The 19,542-nt window shown below is 41.1% G+C and overlaps 1 protein-coding gene across 5 annotated transcripts in view; it reads right to left on the reverse strand.

Annotated features, from left to right (window-relative positions):
- The window catches only part of TMTC2 (transmembrane O-mannosyltransferase targeting cadherins 2), a 379,113-nt gene that overhangs the window by 127,401 nt on the left and 232,170 nt on the right, over positions 1-19,542 (reverse strand). For all 5 annotated transcript variants that reach the window (XR_012156727.2, XM_073327618.2, XM_073327617.2 and 2 more), the window contains exon 4: positions 9,593-9,707. Coding sequence is in view for 4 of the 5 variants with exons in the window: in XM_073327618.2 (XP_073183719.1) it covers positions 9,593-9,707 (115 nt within the window). In the remaining variant the exon portion in view is untranslated. The remainder of the gene's footprint in view (positions 1-9,592; positions 9,708-19,542) is intronic.

The following is a 19,542-nucleotide window of genomic DNA, read 5'->3' on the forward strand; positions in this document are numbered from 1 at the left end:
TTTTACATTTGGGGACAATGTATACCTTCAGATCAGTGGCATTGCTATGGGTACCCGCATGGCCCCACAGAATGCCAACATTTTTATGGCTGATTTAGAACAACGCTTCCTCAGCTCTCGTCCCCTAATGCCCCTATTCTACTTGCGCTATATTGATGACATCACCATCATCTGGACCCATGGAAAAGAAGCCCTTGAGGAATTCCACCATGATTTCAACAATTTCCATCCCACCATCAACCTCAGCCTGGTCCAGTCCATACAAGAGATCCACTTCCTGGACACTACAGTGCTAATAAATGATTGTCACACAAACACCACCCTATACCGGAAACCTACTGACCGCTATTCCTACCTACATGCCTCCAGCTTTCACCCTGACCACACCACACGATCCATCGTCTACAGCCAAGCTCTGCGATACAACTGCATTTGCTCCAACCCCTCAGACAGAGACAGACACCTACAAGATCTCTATCAAGCATTCTTACAACTACAGTACCCACCTGCGGAAGTGAAGAAACAGATTGATAGAGCCAGAAGAGTTCCCAGAAGTCACCTACTACAGGACAGGCCTAACAAAGAAAATAACAGAACGCCACGAGCCGTCACCTTCAGCCCCCAACTAAAACCCCTCCAACGCATTATTAAGGATCTACAACCTATCCTGAAGGATGACCCAACACTCTCACAAATCTTGGGAGACAGGCCAGTCCTTGCCTACAGACAGCCCCCCAACCTGAAGCAAATACTCACCAGCAACCACATACCACAGAACAGAACCACTAACCCAGGAACTTATCCTTGCAACAAAGCCCGTTGCCAACTGTGTCCACATATCTATTCAGGGGACACCATCACAGGGCCTAATAACATCAGCCACACTATCAGAGGCTCGTTCACCTGCACATCCACCAATGTGATATATGCCATCATGTGCCAGCAATGCCCCTCTGCCATATACATTGGTCAAACTGGACAGTCTCTACGTAAAAGAGTAAATGGACACAAATCAGATGTCAAGAATTATAACATTCATAGACCAGTCGGAGAACACTTCAATCTCTCTGGTCACGCGATCACAGACATGAAAGTCGCTATTTTACAACAAAAAACCTTCAAATCCAGACTCCAGCGAGAAACTGCTGAATTGGAATTCATTTGCAAATTGGATACAATTAACTTAGGCTTGAATAGAGACTGGGAGTGGCTAAGTCATTATGCAAGGTAGCCTATTTCCCCTTGTTTTTTCCTACCGCCCTCCCCCACAGACATTCTTGTTAAACCCTGGATTTGTGCTGGAAATGGCCCACCTTGATTATCATACACATTGTAAGGAGAGTGATCACTTTAGATAAGCTATTTCCAGCAGGAGAGTGGGGTGGGAGGAGGTATTTTTTCATGCTTTGTGTGTGTATATAATAAGATCTTCTAAACTTTCCACAGTATGCATCCGATGAAGCAAGCTGTAGCTCACGAAAGCTTATGCTCAAATAAATTGGTTAGTCTCTAACGTGCCACAAGTACTCCTTTTCTTTTTGTGAAATAATTGGGGCTCTGCAACCTATGTGACTGGTAGCGGCTACTAATTTCCCCACCTTTTTCCATGCTCACTCCCATATAATTCCATAAAAGTAGTAATAAAAGAGAGTGTGTTGTTATATGTTCAAAGTAAGTAGTCAGCTGTTGATTAACAGTTTAGAAATTATTCAAGGTTTATATAACTATGCTGTTCAATCAATTGCAGACTCCATACAGCAAATGACATGCTCAGAATTAGGCAAGGCTTTTAATGAGGATGATATAATTACTACAAGCTCTAAATTAGTGAGGAACAAATTTCTCTTAAGTACGATGCCTCATGCAGTGGTATTTACCAAGACACAGGTTATAATATTCATCTAATAAAAGGTGTTTCTGCTGCTACCTGGAAATTCAGTTTACTGTTTTGTAAATTTGTGTAAGAAATACTGAAATATTACAGGCTTTAGAAATTAGAGGTTGCTTTCTATTCTGCCCAGTGGATTGCAAAAGTTCTACTGCCTATGACAATATTTTGACATAACAGTTTCAGAAGCTGCAAGTTTTTATCTTTTATGCCTCAAGAATATAGTATTTTATTAGAAAGCTGGTTTTCTAAATTTCTTGGGTTTTAACCTGTAAAAGGATAATTGCCAGGTTATGCAATATGTTTTAAATGAAATAATTTTAAATAGACACACACCATCAAGGTGTTCTACTTAATTTATTGAATCTACTCCCTCCATTCATAATCCACTGGAAATCTGAAATGGACAGGTTGTAGTTTAACTCTATCAAAAGCTACATTAAAAAAACGTTATGCCCTGGTCTACACTAGGACTTTAGGTCAAATTTAGCAGCGTTAAATCGATGTAAACCTGCACCCGTCCACACGATGAAGCCCTTTATTTCGACTTAAAGGGCTCTTAAAATCGATTTCCATACTCCACCCCGACAAGTGGATTAGCGCTTAAATCGGCATTGCCGGGTTGAATTTGGGGTATTGTGGACACAATTCGACGGTATTGGCCTCCGGGAGCTATTCCAGAGTGCTCCATTGTGACCGCTCTGGACAGCGCTCTCAACTCAGATGCACTGGCCAGGTAGACAGGAAAAAAACTGCCAACTTTTGAATCTCATTTCCTGTTTGGCCAGCGTGGCAAGCTGCAGGTGACCATGCAGAACTCATCAGCAGAGGTGACCATGATGGAGTCCCAGAATCGCAGAAGACCTCCAGCATTGACCAAACGGAAGGTACGGAATCTGATCACTGTATGGGGAGAGGAATCCGTGCTATCAGAACTCCGTTCCAGTTTTCAAAATGCCAAAACCTTTGTCAAAATCTCCCAGGGCATGAAGGACAGAGGCCATAACAGGGATCCGAAGCAGTGCCATGTGAAACTTAAGGAGCTGAGGCAAGCCTACCAGAAAACCAGAGGGGCGAACGGCCACTCCGGGTCAGAGCCCCAAACATGCCACTTCTATGATGAGCTGCATGCTATTTTAGGGGGTTCAGCCACCACTACCCCAGCCATCTCCATTGACTCCTTCAATGGAGATGGAGGCAACATGGAAGCAGGTTTTGGGGACGAAGAAGATGATGATGATGATAATGAGGTTGGTTGTAGATAGCTCACAGCAAGCAAGCGGAGAAACTGGTTTTCCCGACAGCCAAGAACTGTTTCTCACCCTGGACCTGGAGCCAGTACCCCCCGAACCCACCCAAGGCTGCCTGGTGGACCCGGCAGGCGGAGAAGGGAACTCCGGTGAGTGTACCTTTTAAAATACTATACATGGTTTAAAAGCAAGCATGTGAAAGGATTAATTTGCCCTGGCATTCGCGGCTCTCCTGGATGTACTCCCAAAGCCTTCGCAAAAGGTTTCTGAGGAGGGCAGCCTTATTGCATCCTTCATGATAGGACACTTTACCACTCCAGGCCAGTAACACATACTTGGGAATCATTGTACAACAAAGCATTGCAGTGTATGTTTGCTGGCGTTCAAACAACATCCGTTCTTCATCTCTCTGTGTTATCCTCAGGAGAGTGAGATATCATTCATGGTCTCCTGGTTGAAATAGGGTGCTTTTCTTCAGGGGACATTCAGAGGAGCCCGTTCCTGCTGAGCTGTTTGCCTGCGGCTGAACAGAAATGTTTCCCGCTGTTAGCCACGGGGAGGGTTGAGGGGGTAGCCACGCGGTCGGGGGAGGCAAAATGCAACCTTGTAACGAAAGCACATGTGCTATGTATGTAATGTTAACAGCAAGGTTTACCCTGAAAGACTGTAGCCACTGTTTTATAAAATGTGTCTTTTTAAATACTGCTGTCCCTTTTTTTTTCCTCCACCAGCTGCATGTGTTTCAATGATCACAGGATCTTCTCCTTCCCAGAGGCTAGTGAAGATTAGAAAGAAAAAAAAACGCACTCGTGATGAAATGTTCTCTGAGCTCATGCTGTCCTCCCACACTGACAGAGCACAGACAACTGCGTGGAGGCAAATAATGTCAGAGTGCAGGAAAGCACAAAATGACTGGGAGGAGAGGTGGCGGGCTGAAGAGAGTAAGTGGCGGGCTGAAGCTCAAATGTGGCGGCAGCATGATGAGAGGAGGCAGGATTCAATGCTGAGGCTGCTGGAGGACCAAACCAGTATGCTCCAATGTATGGTTGAGCTGCAACAAAGGCAGCTGGAGCACAGACTGCCATTACAGCCCCTGTGTAACCAACCGCCCTCCTCCCCAAGTTCCATAACCTCCTCTCCCAGACGCCCAAGAACGCGGTGCGGGGGGGCACCGGCCAACCAGCCACTCTGCCACAGAGGATTACCCCAAAAAAAGAAGGCTGGCATTCAATAAATTTTAAAGTTGTAAACTTTTAAAGTGCTGTGTGGCATTTTCCTTCCCTCCTCCACCACTCCTCCTGGGCTACCTTGGTAGTCGTCCCCCTATTTGTGTGATGAATGAATAAAGAATGCATGAATGTGAAGCAACAATGATTTTATTGCCTCTGGAAGCGGTGATCGAAGGGAGGAGGGGAAGGTGGTTAGCTTGCAGGGAAGTAGAGTGAACCAAGGGGCGGGGGGTTTCATCAAGGAGAAACAAAGAACTTTCACGCCGTAGCCTGGCCAGTCATGAAACTGGTTTTCAAAGCTTCTCTGATGCGTACCGCGCCCTCCTGTGCTCTTCTAACCGCCCTGGTGTCCGGCTGTGTGTAACCAGCAGCCAGGCGATTTGCCTAAACCTCCCACCCCGCCATAAACGTCTCCCCCTTACTCTCACAGATACTGTGGAGCACACAGCAAACAGTAATAACAGTGGGAATATTGGTTTCGCTGAGGTCTAAGCGAGTCAGTAAACTGCGCCAGCGCGCCTTTAAACATCCAAATGCACATTCTACCACCATTCTGCACTTGCTCAGCCTGTAGTTGAACAGCTCCTGACTACTATCCAGGCTGCCTGTGTACGGCTTCATGAGCCATGGCATTAAGGGGTAGGCTGGGTCCCCAAGGATAACTATAGGAATTTCAACATCCCCAACAGTTATTTTCTGGTCTGGGAACAAAGTCCCTTCCTGCAGCTTTTGAAACAGACCAGAGTTCCTGAAGATGCGAGCGTCATGTACCTTTCCCGGCCATCCCACGTTGATTTTGGTGAAACATCCCTTGTGATCCACCAGAGCTTGCAGCACTATTGAAAAGTACCCCTTGCGGTTTATGTACTCGCCGGCTTGGTGCTGCAGTGCCAAGACAGGGATATGGGTTCCGTCTATGGCCCCATCACAGTTCGGGAATCCCATTGCAGCAAAGCCATCCACTATGACCTGCACATTTCCCAGGGTCACTACCCTTGATATCAGCAGATCTTTGATTGCGTGGGCTACTTGCATCATAGCAGCCCCAACAGTAGATTTGCCCACTCCAAATTAATTCCCAACTGACCCATAGCTGTCTGGCATTGCAAGCTTCCACAGGGCTATCGCCACTCGCGTCTCAACTGTGAGGGCTGCTCTCATCTTGGTATTCATGCGCTTCAGGGCAGGGGAAAACAAGTCACAAAGTTCCATGAAAGTGCCCTTACGCATGCGAAAGTTTCGCAGCCACTGGGAATCGTCCCAGACCTGCAACACTATGCGGTCCCACCAGTCTGTGCTTGTTTCCCGAGCCCAGAATCGGCGTTCCACAGCATGAACCTGCCCCATTAGCACCAGGATGCATGCATTGGCAGGGCCCATGCTTTCAGAGAAATCTGTGTCCATGTCCTGATCACTCACGTGAATGCGCTGACGTCGCCTCCTCGCCCGGTATCGCTCTGCCAGGTTCTGGTGCTGCATAGACTGCTGGATAATGCGTGTGGTGTTTAATGTGCTCCTAATTGCCAAAGTGAGCTGAGCGGCCTCCATGCTTGCCTTGGTATGGCGTCCGCACAGAAAAAAGGCGCAGAACGATTGTCTGCAGTTGCTCTGACGCAGGGAGGGGCACTGACAACACGGCTTACAGGGTTGGCTTCAGGGAGATAAAATCAACAAAGGGGGTGGCTTTACATCAAGGAGTATTTCAGGCAGGACTTCACGGAGGGTTCCAATAAGAAATGGTGCACCTAAGTTATTGTTCTTATTGGAACAAGGAGGTTAGTCTGGCCTCTGATTGATACATGACTAGATTTACCTCGCTGCACCTTCTCTGTGAGTAACTGCAGTGTGACCTAGAGGGATGAGTCCCCTAGACAGAAGAGGTGGGGAAGCAAATCAGTACAAAACAAATCTGGTCTATTTCTTGTTTTGATCCACTCCATCTATCTTTTACATCTTTGGCTGGCAGCAGACGGTGCAGAAGGACTGCATGCCATCCTCATCTCATGGCTGCCCGGCAGAAGATGGTGCAATTCGACTGCTATCCATCCTCATCTCTTGCCTGCCCAGCAGAAGATGGTACAGTACGACTGCTAGCAGTCCGTATCGCCTGCCCGCTCACCATAAGACGGTTCAATAGGACTGACTGCAGGACTAAAGAGAATGACCTGGTCAGGTCACTCCAAATTTAGTCCCTGCGCCCATGTCTGCCCAGGCGCTCCTGGCTGACGTGGCCAGGAGCACCTCGGACATGACGATGACGGCTACCAGTCGTATTGCACCGTCTGCTGCCAGAAGGCAATGGGTTGCTGCTACTGTGTAGCAATGCCGTACCGCGTCTGCCAGCACCCAGGAGACATAGGGTGACGGTTACCTGAGCGGGCTCCATGCTTGCCGTGGTATGGCGTCTGCACAGGTAACTCAGGAAAAAAGGCGCAAAACGATTGTCTGCCCTTGCTTTCACGGAGGGAGGGAGGGAACGGGGGCCTAACGATATGTACCCAGAACCACCCACGACAATGTTTTAGCCCCATCAGGCATTGGGATCTCAACCCAGAATTCCAATAGGCAGCGGAGACTGCGGGAATTGTGGGATAGGTACCCACAGTGCAACACTCCGGAAGTCGACACTTGCCTCGGTACTGTGGAAGCACTCCGCCGAGTTAATGCACTTAATGCACTTAGAGCATTTTCTGTGGGGGGACACACACTCGAATATATAAAACCGATTTCTAAAAAAAGACTTCTATAAATTTGACCTAATTCCGTAGTGTAGACATACCCTATGACTGTAAAGGGAAGTACTCAAAAGCCTTCAATTACGGGACTACAGAGTATTTCCCCTATAAAGCTCCTGCCTAATTTCATGACCAGAATGTACTCAGGGAATGAGGCTGCTGTTCAGTATTTATGCTTAACCTCATTGTTCAGTTTGTGAAATCGTGCCTCATTCATGGATGAATGAAGTGGATGTCCAACAAATTAGATTATGAGACTATGTAACCAAAGATTACCATAACACACACATAAAAGGGGAGAGAATTAACATTGTCCAGCAATATTCATGCTTTATATTCCACTTTAATGATTCCCTCTGCAATCTTAACTTTAATGAAAAGTTATTTTTATTTGGAATTGCATAGGTTTATTTGTTTTGTTTTTTGAAAAAAATAAAGACAAAATGGGATTCCCTCGTGTGTAACTATATGCTAAACAGCAGTAGAATCTTCACTTATTGGCCTGGCACATGCACATATAGGCACTGTACGAAAGAAGGCTGCGCTCCAGATGAGCACTTCCTTCTTCTACTTGCACAGTCCTACATATTCAAACTGAAATTTCAGTTCACTTTCTTACACACACGTCAACCCAATGGAATACCAAGAAACTATCTACTTACTGGAAATCTCTATTCAACTCACATATGCATGTAGTTCACTACCAGTGTTATGCTGGAAGAGTGTCAATTGAATCAGAAGGAGAGCACACATGCACAAATATGGGTGTAAAAATCATAATTCAATCAAAGCAAAACCAATTTTCACCCAACCACCAAAAGGTACGTCTGCAACTTCGGGACTATCATCCTTGCCAAATTTCTCCTGCTCAAACGCAGGAGGTATTTCTTAAAAAGTGATAAGAAATTGGTCTTTTTTCTTCCATTTGCTTCTCCTTAAAAATGGGTGAACTATGTTTGCTCAGGTTTCAAACTCTTTCCCTGTATCAAAAAAAAAAATCTTGTTTTTGCTGAGAACAAATGTGCTAAGCTTCAGCCAAAAAGGCATATACTAGACAAAGATAGAAGCATCTGAAAATGACCCTTTGAGAACTCTTGTGCAACGTTTACTCCACCCACATTACATTACAGCCAGTTAGAAGAAAATCATGCTTAATTTTGGTACATAAATTATAGCAATACAAGGACCTAACTAACCTATTTTGAAAAAGTGGAGCTAAGTTTCCATTGTATTTATCCTGGCAATTGTCAAGTTTACTTTTAGTGAACCAATGGACTAGAATTTTGTGGGAATGAGATTACTGAGCTTTGTAAATGTTATTTTTTAAAGTACAGTTATAGTCAGAACAAAGCTTATGTACAAAAAGGACCTCCTTATTCAGATCTGCGTCTGTGTATTCTTGTTCTCACCTACCTACTTTTCTGATTTAAACAAGTTATTACTGTTTTTTTTTTTAGTCCTGTTCATGCTATGTAGTCAATGGCATTAGCTAGATTCTGATCTACCTCACACACAGTGAAGCTGAATAGCTGACCTTCAATATTGTAGGTGATGACTCACAAGACAATATTCAGCTTGACTTTGAGATAGCAGGATGCGTTGGCAATTTTTAAAGAAAAAAGTATCCTTGGGTACTAACCAAATTTGAGCTGCAAGTACGAGATACATTGAACCCCTACACAGCCATATTTTCAGTGTCACATTACACAGTATGATCACATTTCAGTTGCTCAAGATGCTACCTAATAAGCTAGTACTATGGTGAGGCTGTTTATTATCTAAAAGGATTAATGAGTCAGAAATAACCTCTCTGCCATATTGCTGTCATTTTGCTTTTCATTTTATTTATTCTCCCACACACATAGCAACACATACAAATTGGAGTAAGGGACCTTTCTGCATGTATGTGCTGCTATCCATATCAGTCATTTAGGGACAAAAAAAATACGAAGCTACTTTGCCATGGCAGACTCCTCAGAGTCTGACCCGATATAGCTGGTTTATACTAGACAATGTCCAGATCTTGACCTCATAGCAATATTTAAAAAAAAACAAAAGAAAAGAAAACCCAAACAAACAAAAGACCCCACAAGTGTGGATCAATATGTTTATATTTTAGTGGAGATTAGAAATGTGGATATGATGCTGGCATTACTGACTTGAATATCAGAACTTTGCTCAGTGGATTTCCAGTGAGCACACAGATTTGTATATTTATCTTCAGACCAGATCCACGTGTTTAGACTACATGGGTCCACAGTTTCTATACTTGCTCCCTTCAAACCAGAGCAGCAACACATGAATATCTGATAATACGGATGAAAACAAAAAGTGGCCCTCTCCACCCATAGTTTAAGGAACATGATTAATTAAAAGGATTACAAAAAAGCAACAGCTAACATCATCTCCATTTCCAACAACTAAATCAATAGCACCACTCACAGCAGGTTTCATGGATGAACCAACCCAGGAAAAGCCATGCATACTTACAAATTATAAAGCATATCAGCCATGTTGCTGCGGTAGTACAAGGCATTTCTATAGGCGCTTTCAGCTTCAGAAATCTTGCTCTGGCTCTTGAGAACATTTCCAAGGTTACCCCATGCTGCCAAGAGGAGAAAGCAGTATTCAGAAACAGTTACAATTGAATTATACGTACCATAGTATTTGAACATCAGAAAGTTCCATAGCGAGAGAAAACCCACAGAGAATCTTTGTGTGTGTGCGTGTGTGTAAGAATTTTTTTCTGTTACTCTATCATTTCATCTTACTGGGAGACTTAAGTTCAATAGCAACGATCTTCATAAATTCGGTATAATTGTTACATTTGAAGAAAGACTATGTTTAAAAATAAATTGTATCACAAATTTTTACTAAAAGGGCTTGCTCTACTAAAGGGCAAGGGACATTTTATATGAAATCATCTTAAATAATAACCCTCCCAGTTTATGTGTATGGCCGGGGGCCTTCATGGTTGAAGCTTGTTGTATACCAATCTACTCTAAAGCCACAAAAAATCTCCCCAAACAAACACAGAACTCCCTAGAATATGAAAGCTGATAAATGACACAGCAATTGAAGTGAAGATTAGGCAACTAACAAGATCAGAGGCATGCAATATGATTCAAACACACTACGCAAATTGGTAAAAAGTATTTTCTAGTTGAGAGGAACATGTGGTTCTTTACCTCACAAAATTTTACACTATACAATGGGCTTTTATATCCCATCATAAAATATTTTGAAGTAAATTGTATTTGAGGCTCTGTAGACAGTCATCTGGAAGTGTGCCCCCTTCCCCCCCAACAATATTTTACTTAGCACCTCTGAAACCTAAGCAGTACAGCTAATTCTGGTACTGTAGGCATCTTCCATAGCCAATATTGCAATACAGTTTTCATGTAGCATAAATAAAGACACTAGTAATTATTGCAGATACTTTTTTTTAAATAAAGTACATTGATGTCAAGCTGTTGAGGTCTGCTGCAAAAGTACCCAGCCAAAGATGAGAACAGCAGCAAACACAGCATTTTCCTCTCAGCAGATTAAACTTAGCAGCAGTGTGCATAACATCACTGCTGTGAACCACTGAAGGAAGAAAATCTGAAAGCATCCATGAAAACAAAACCACAATTGCTGTCTCCCCAATTGCACAGATATAGCTTTTTATACAGGTGCCAAAACAAAAATGGGTATTTCTATGAGAAGGGAGACTCTCGCCTTCATGTGTTATTTCGTTTTAGCTTAGAATTTCATTTAAAGAGCATTAACACAACAAATCTTATTTATCTCCTAAGTAACTAGAACTGCTAAAGCTGCAAATGCACCATCAGCCTCTAACAAAACGTATGTGCTAAAATATTCCCCCTATTCTCCCTTAAGTTTTGGTTTTTACTCTATGTATATATTTCAGAAGCCTGATAGTACAATTTTGTTCCCTACAGGACATGTCTTTTTACACTGGATAAACATTATAGAAGTATAAGCCATTTGTGGCTCTGACTGGTTTATTGCTTTACTATATACCAACATTACAGATGTCAGCAGAACACAGAGAACAAGACTTGTTAATATACTGTCTCTGATGCTTGGCTCTGCATTGCAGAAGTTGTAGGTCCTACATAAATGGTATCTAGATTTTCCTCCCCTAATTCTCCCATAGCAGAGTAATAGACTAACTTACCATTAGATTATGAGGCAAACAACATCCTGTCAAACAGAATGATCTTCTGCCAAACCATCCCAACAACTGTCCCTATACAGAGGGCACTAATTCATCTAACAAATGTATGTATGTTCCACTGTTAAAGCTTCTTTGTATGAGGGCTTTAAAATTGGCTAATACTGAAACCAACATTAACTCTGCTTAAGGGGAAACAGGAGCCCAATATTGCACAGGCATTAAACAGTTCCTCTGAGTGTGCCCCATTGTACTACTTGAACAGGAGCAGAGAGCAATTTATTGCTTTTTAAGCAAGCCAATATGCATATTAAAGCATACAGATTTAGAATCCCCAGGTTTTTAACATAGGTCAAAATCTGGGTCTCTGCTTGACAATTGTTTTATTTTTATACTTAGCACACTTTGTCTTTTTCATTATTTGCTGCTGAAGAACTATCATTACATGCTATCATCAAGTTAAAATAACATGATGGAGTGGGGCAACGGTGGGACCGAGGAAAAGTGAATCTCACAAGCAACACAAATGGGGATTCGAGGCCCCATTTTTATTTTACTTTTGCAATGAAATACTGAATATGGTATTTTCTCCTATAAATGTTTACTGCATTTTACATACAGAACTAGTTGAACATGATCTGGTGGCTCATCCTGTACATTTAAGTAACAGAGATGATGCCTTAGGACATGGGTCCTTATTCCTGGAAGTCAGACTCCCAGAGGGTTGTGAACAGGTATCAGTCAGGACCGACACGTCCTATGTTAGCAAATGGTCAGGGAAGGAGGTTTAGGGCTAGTCTACACTAGCGCGCCGGGTCGATCTAAGATACGCAACTCCAGTTACATGAATAGGGTAGCTGAAGTTGATGTACTTCCATCTACTTACCACCATGTCTTCATAGTGGTAAGTTAACAGCTGATGCTTTCCCGTCAACTCCGCTTGCGCTTCTCATTCTGGTGGAGTACTGGAGTCGACAGGAGAGCACTTAGAGGTCGATTTATCGTGTCTATACTAGATGCGATAAATCGACCCCCGCTGGATCGATCGCTGCCCGCCGATCTGGTGGGTAGTGTAGACAAACCCTTAGACTAGATGGAAGAGAGGCCATGATATGGAAAAGAGTGACAACAATTCCCTTAGAAATTTTCACTCCCTGTATGTCTAGGGAACTGCAAATGCAACGGAGGTATAGCAAAGCATAACATTCAGGTAACTAATATAACCCGCTGACAATTGTTAGGGTATTTACATGCTAAACCACATTTGTATTCACCCAACTTTTTATGCTTTGTGTCAGCACAATTGTTTTTGCGAAGTTGTAAGAAAATCAGTTAAACTATTTGAGTATGCAAGGTTGAGAAACAAAAGTTAATTAATTATACACATACATGTGATTACACACATATTTCTCTGTGGCTCTGAACATCTTTTTGGCATTCAACTTCAAACTTTGCACATGGCTAGAATTCAAAGAGGAAGAGTCATCATATTAAACATGAAGGCAATTGGATTAATGACTCTGAAGTTTTAAATTGGTAAATGAACTTTATTCTAGTAACATTTATAATTTTTTCCATGCAAAATAATAAAAGAAAATTAGCATTGCACTGTAAAACACTCAAAATTCAGGAAGTGCTGAAGTGTGTATATGTTATAATTCAGTCTTTAATTACAAAATGACATTTTGCCATAGGAGCCTTTCCTTGTTCAGTGCAGGGACTGAATGGTGTGCAGAGAATGAGGAAACTCTTTAAATATTTACTTTTTTAAACTAATTCTTTAGTGTATGGTCCCCTTCTCCATTCACTGTGGACCAACCCCTCACTGGAGCCCTGCACTGAAACAGGTAATATGCTATTTTTTCTACAAGATGCTAAGATGCTACTAAAGACTATTTCATAATGCATGCACATAAAAGGGGCAGTTACAGTCATGTATCATAGACATCTTCACACAGAATATTTAAAGTTCTGCTTCACTGCATACAGATATTTTCAGATCATGTTCAACACACATTGACACACAACGCCAAAAGAAGTTTCAGAAATAATATTTTGAACAAGAATTTCCATTCAACTTACATCTGCATGCATTCTGAGCCAATAAACCATTGCCAGGTTGTATAAAAAGCGTTTAAAAAAACAGTGCCCCCAAAGGGAATACAATTTTTAAAAATGCATATAATTTAGCCAAATCAAAACAGATTTTAAATAGACAAAATGACATATGTGTAACCTAGCAACAAAGTTCATAACAAACTTGCATAGTTTTGACCCCAAATAGCTCATATGCTACAACTGTGCCTTTAAAAACACCAAAAGGATTTTTCAGTTCTCTTCATACATTAAACTGGAGGTATGATTTTGGTCAAATTTTCTCTTTTATTTTTTAAAATTGCTCTCAGACTGAAAAACAAACATAGGAAATTTCATTTTGAAAAGATGAAAATACATACCAAGTTAAGAACTAATCCTGAAAATTTAGGAACATGTGTAATTCTGCATTTGAGTAGAAGTCCCTTCAAACTCAAGGATAAAGGGCTAATTATTCTGAGAAAGGCCTATACATGTCAATTACTCTGGTTTTCTCTGGAAAGACTATATGATGGCAAAATTTGTTTTAGCTGTAACTAAGCCAGAATTCAAGAAGCATATTTTACAAAATAAATCGCAGAATTGGATTTTGATTTTCATTTCTTTCTTGCTTGCATAATTCAAATGCAAGTTAAATATATTCCTATGAACAAACCTTTTTTCCTTCTTCTGTATTGCCGGTTACATTTGCATTATTACTCCAGCAAAATGAGAATAACCAAGGAAGAAAATTAAAATTTCAGAGAAAAGCACTCTACAAACTAATAAATTTAGACCAGCTGATCCAGGTTCAGTTCTCTTATTAAAAAAGATTCTTAGAAAATATTCATGACAAAGGAGTTAACCAACCGTCAGAAATGAGGATTCATTCGCAAGTAAACCTGCATTAGAATAGCTGAGATAAAGGTAAGGTTGACTATTTGTTCCTGAAATCTTTTTAGAATTTATAGCTTCTTGGCACAAATCAGAATCTGTCATCAAACTACTTCTACAGAAAGGAGGAGGGGGAAAAAAAACCAAAACTTAGGATGTAAAAATGAAGAACTTTGGTGTTGTGCTTGTGGTAATCATAAAGTTTTAGAAGGGACCTAGGAGGTCATCTAGTCCAACCCCCTGCTCAAAGCAGGACCAATCCCCAACTAAATCACCCCAGCCAGGGCTTTGTCAAGCCTGATCTTAAAAACCTCTCAGGAAGAAGATTCCACCGCCCCCCTAAGTAACCCATTCCAGTGCTTCACAACCCGCCTAGTGAAAAAGTTTTTCCTCATATCCAACCTACTTCTTGTTCTGTTATGTGGTACCACTGAGAACAGCCTAGGGGGGTTCCAAACATCCTCTTTGGAACCCCCTTTCAGGTAGTTGAAGCAGCTATCAAATCCCCCCTCATTCTTCTCTTCTGCGGACTAAATAATCCCAGTTCCCTGAGCCTCTCCTCATAAATCGTGCTCCAGCCCACTAATCATTTTTGTTGCCCTCCGCTGGACTCCAATTTTTCCACATCCTTCTTGTAGTGTGGGGCCCAAAACTGGACACAATACTCCAGATGAAGCCTCACAAATGCCAAATAGAGGGGAATGATCATGTCCCTCGATCTGCTGGCAATGCTCCTACTTATACAGCCCAAAATGCCATTAGCCTTCTTGGCAACAAGGGCACATTGTTGATTCATATCCAGCTTCTCGTCCACTGTAACCCCTAGGTCCTGTTCTGCAGAACTGCTACCTAGCCGCTTGGTCCCTAGCCTGTAGCAGTGCACGGGAATTTTCCGTCCTAAGTGCAGGACTCTGCACTTATCCTTGTTGAACCTCATCAGATTTCTTTTGGCCCAATCCTCTATTTTGTCTAGGTCCCTCTGTCTCCTATCCCTACCCTCCAGTGTATCTACCTCTCCTCCCAGTTTAGTGTCATCTGAAAACTTGCTGAGGGTGCAATCCACGCCATCCTCCAGATCGTTAATGAAGATATTGAACAAAACTGGCCCCAGGACCAACCCTTGGGGTACTACACTTGATACCAGCTGCCAACTAGACATGGAGCCATTGATCACTACCCGTTGAGCCCGACGATCTAGCCATCTTTCTATCAACCTTTTAGTCCATTCATCCAGCCCATACTTCTTGAACTTGCTGGCAAGTAATACAGCTGAGAAAATACTGCTTTTCAGAATGCATTAAACCACAGACCATATTCTACATTTTGATAATCAGAAGGGATACAAAAATATTTGTACACTGATAATATCTAGCACTGAGAAACTTAACATTAAAAGCAATCAACTATATGCACATGCGCATAATTTACTAATATTTTATTCTGTGTTATTCTGACCTTATGGATACAGGAGTCATTCATAAAATATGTTTCAGTGCAGAAATTGATGAAGATGACAAAAACGTGACCTAGATTCCTGCTTGGATGACACTGATAAACTACTCCAAAAGTAACCAAACTAATTAAAGAACAGCAGTAGAAGTTTGTAATAGCTCATCCTCTCAGCAGTCCATCAAACCAAGAAGTCTGCTTCATGGGGAAAAAATTACATTGGCACAAGAACATTTCTAAACAGATGTTCCAGTTTTGTACCTTTTTGACTTGCTTTTAATTTGTAAAATTAATAGTTACTGTTTGGGGTTACATTCTCTCCCGCTTTTATTCTCTATGATCCTTCCATACCACCAGCTCTCCTTACCAGTCTTTAAGAAATGAAGTAAATACAATGCCATTGTGGACTTTGCATTTTTATAAGAAATTTCAGAGATGACAGCATATTGTACTTTGTGGGCCAAATAAAACTCACCTCAGAACAGTCATTGTGGTGGGGAGTCTTCTTTTGCAAAAGTTTGATAAACACTGGCAAATTTACACAAAAGAGTTTCACTTTTGATGAACCAGCATTTTCCAAAGACAGTTTTGTTGAAAAATTCCCAACCAGCTGTATTCATATGAGGTGTACTGCCCTTGTGGTATATAATCCCACTTGAATGATTTAAAAAAAAAAAAAACTTCAAGAAGCTGTTATCTCTGTTGCTAGTGGTTACATGGCATAGGCGATTGTTGAAAAGAAAAAATAATTGCATTAAACTATTTCCTGTACAGATACCTCTGTTTCAGGTTTTTACAATGCTGTCAAAATAGATTTTACATTTGCTTTTCTTTCCAAGACTGAACTGTAAACTAGCCCTTAGTAAATTTGAGATATATACATTTTGGAGATTAAATTACTCTGCACAACATGCACTAATAAATTATCTAAGGTTGGCCAAGGTGTACTTTCTCTACCAGAGTGGACTTTTACATTTTAGGAGTTCCAAAGTTCGTAGTTTTACTGTATTCTGAACCTGTTATGTAAGAGAATAAAAGCAAAAAGGGTATATTTGCAACATGATACAAAATCTATCATTTCACATCTTAAAGGATGCAACTAAACCAAAAGAATCTATGCTAATGTTGATTCAGTAGGTGGCACTCTTTCAAGTCAAATCTGAACTGATGCAGAAAAATGGTATAGAAGAACATTGTAGCTGCAGGTATTATCTTTTAGATATACTGTATTTTTTCTCATGCCCTAGGCACTTGAGAATTTTAGAAACCTCATGGCAGGTTTTGTAAGAAAGCATGGCACCTTTTAATCCTGGTGCATGGAAACTGAACAAAATTCACCCTGTAGTTTCAACTGTATGTGCTCTTCTTCCTGTCCTAAAGTATTGCTGCTAAGAACTATTAAACAGTCAACCTGTCTAGCTCCAGAGGTGATAGCATTATTGCTTGGTATGGTTTGCATACTGGTTTGTTAATTAGATGCTTTGGGATGAATTGGGAAATGGGAGATTCTCTTGGGTTCAAATCTCACCCCAGCTGGTAGTGACCAAGAGTTGGCACCATTCACTGGTTTAGTCAGTAGCTTTTCTGAAATGAGTGGTCTCCATCCAGTTCTTAGTAGAATGGAGTCAACAGTTTAAAAAGCTTTCTATCATAACTGTTAGAAACAAACAGTTGTTTGTTTCAACACAGAGACATCAGTGATCAACATAGTGCATGACTGCTGGCTGACCAATCCAGGTTAGTGTTGGGACATATTGGCAAGATAGCAGGGGGAAGCTCACACTGGCCCTGCCCATGGTATGTCTGTTCTAAAAGTACAGTTTATAGGGATGTCAACCCTGCATCTTAGATGAGTACTAAATTCATTTAGAAAATTTTACAGCATAAAATACAAAAAAACTAAAAAAAAAAAATTCTCCTTTGCTATTGACTTATGTGCACTGAATTACTAGAGCATGTCAGTCTAAAATTCCAGTGTATGTCACTTTTTTACCATGTATTCTTAACACCTTTTCACACTGCAAATTATAGTTGTACAGTAGTAATAAATAAGATATAAATTATAAATGTACATGCTAGTATAACCCACACACCATGTGGGTGTGGTGTTCTGTCCCATCTAGTGGCACCTAGACCACTAAAATGAGTCTGCTCTATAGCCTTCGCTGAGAGCCAGTTGGCTTTTAGCTCATACTGTAGAGGCTCATGCACTAAGCTCAGGTGGTCCCTGGTTCAATGCTGCCCGCTGACAAATGGGGTCTGTCGGCATTAAAAGTGGGGGCTCGTCCAGGATTTCAACTGGGAAGTCTCTGAAGCTCAGGACACACTTTCTCGTCTAGAGGAAGTATGTAACCTACACACCGCCTGGGTGTGGTGTTCTGTCCCATCTAGTGGCACCAAGACCATTTAGAGAGAGAGACTGAGTCTGCTCTGCAGCCTTAACTAACAGCAGATTGGCTTTTAGCTCATGCACTAAGCTCCACAGGTCCCCGATTTGATCCTGCCCACCAACAATCGAGGCCTGTCAGTGTTACACTAGCACTTTACAGCCTGTGGCAGTATCACCACAATGAAAAACGTGACAAGTAAGGTACAATGGTACGATTTCCCCCTCCCTGAAGCAGGCAGCAGCAAATATGAAAAGTTACAAGAAGTTTTGGTTATATTATATTTTTCCATTCATCCTCAATATTTTTCTTGACTGAATATTTCATGACATTTAAAATGAACCAAAATGTCCACTTTACTACCTCTCTGAAATTGTCTATTGAGAGGTTGGAAAAATATACTTCACCTTATATAGTCCATTAGAATACCAGCAGAAACTTATTTTGAAGGCTATAATGAAATTTAAGTTAGTAGAATAAAGCTGACAGTACAGTAGGCATCAATAAAGGTATACCAGTCTGTAGCCAGTGCAGAAAGCTTCACTTTTTTCTCAGCTGTACATTTCAATTATTCCACAATAGAGTGAACATACACTCTTGTAATGTGAGTGCAGTTTAACATAAGTAGGGCCCTTCATTTTCAGTTTTTATTTTATTTTTCCTGGGAATTTATCAGTTTATTACTACAATAAAAACAAATGAAAATCAGTGAAAAAAACTATTAATGTTTGTGGGTAAATATCAGGGTTTATTTTGGTGGATGGAAGGACGGGGTGGAAAATATTCAATAGATTAATGCTTTGATGAATGAAATTTAACGTGGTTTGCTGCAGAACTAAAGCAGAACTCAAAACACAGTGCCACCTTTGAGTTTAACAATACATCTAATTCCCAAATAAAACTTTTCATTTGAATAAACAGTTTACTGTTGTAGACTTAGAACTATTTGCCTATAAATATTTACATTTAATAATTGAGCCACACCTTTGCAGCACATACATTCATCATCATTCTTTTCGCCTGTTTTTTTTTTTAGACTTCTAATACTTCCTTGTGTTCTGACACATATTCTGATATAGATTTTTGTTTTCTTCCCATTTTAGTGTGTCAAATCTTTCAACTGTTATCGGCTAACAGCGTGAAATGTGTATGTGGTGGGCATGATATCCATCAGTACATTTCAGAGCTTGTGTGAATGCCTGTTTTGTTTACTGTGTGTATCCTCTAGACTAATACATAGCCTTACTTCAACAGGCAGCTTTGCATATACACACAACTAATGTATTCTCGTAATATATCTCTCATGCAATGTATTGTATTTTCCTAATAAAACAAGTTATTTTTTATATATTTGAATGATACAAAAGTAGGGTGAAAAAATCAGAAAAAACTATTACTACTTTTTATAAAACCTAGGATTTTTTCAGTTAAAATCGGTTTACAGATAAGGCACTAGA

This window comes from Lepidochelys kempii, chromosome 1, assembly GCF_965140285.1.
Source record: "Lepidochelys kempii isolate rLepKem1 chromosome 1, rLepKem1.hap1, whole genome shotgun sequence".
Classification (NCBI taxonomy): domain Eukaryota; kingdom Metazoa; phylum Chordata; order Testudines; family Cheloniidae; genus Lepidochelys; species Lepidochelys kempii.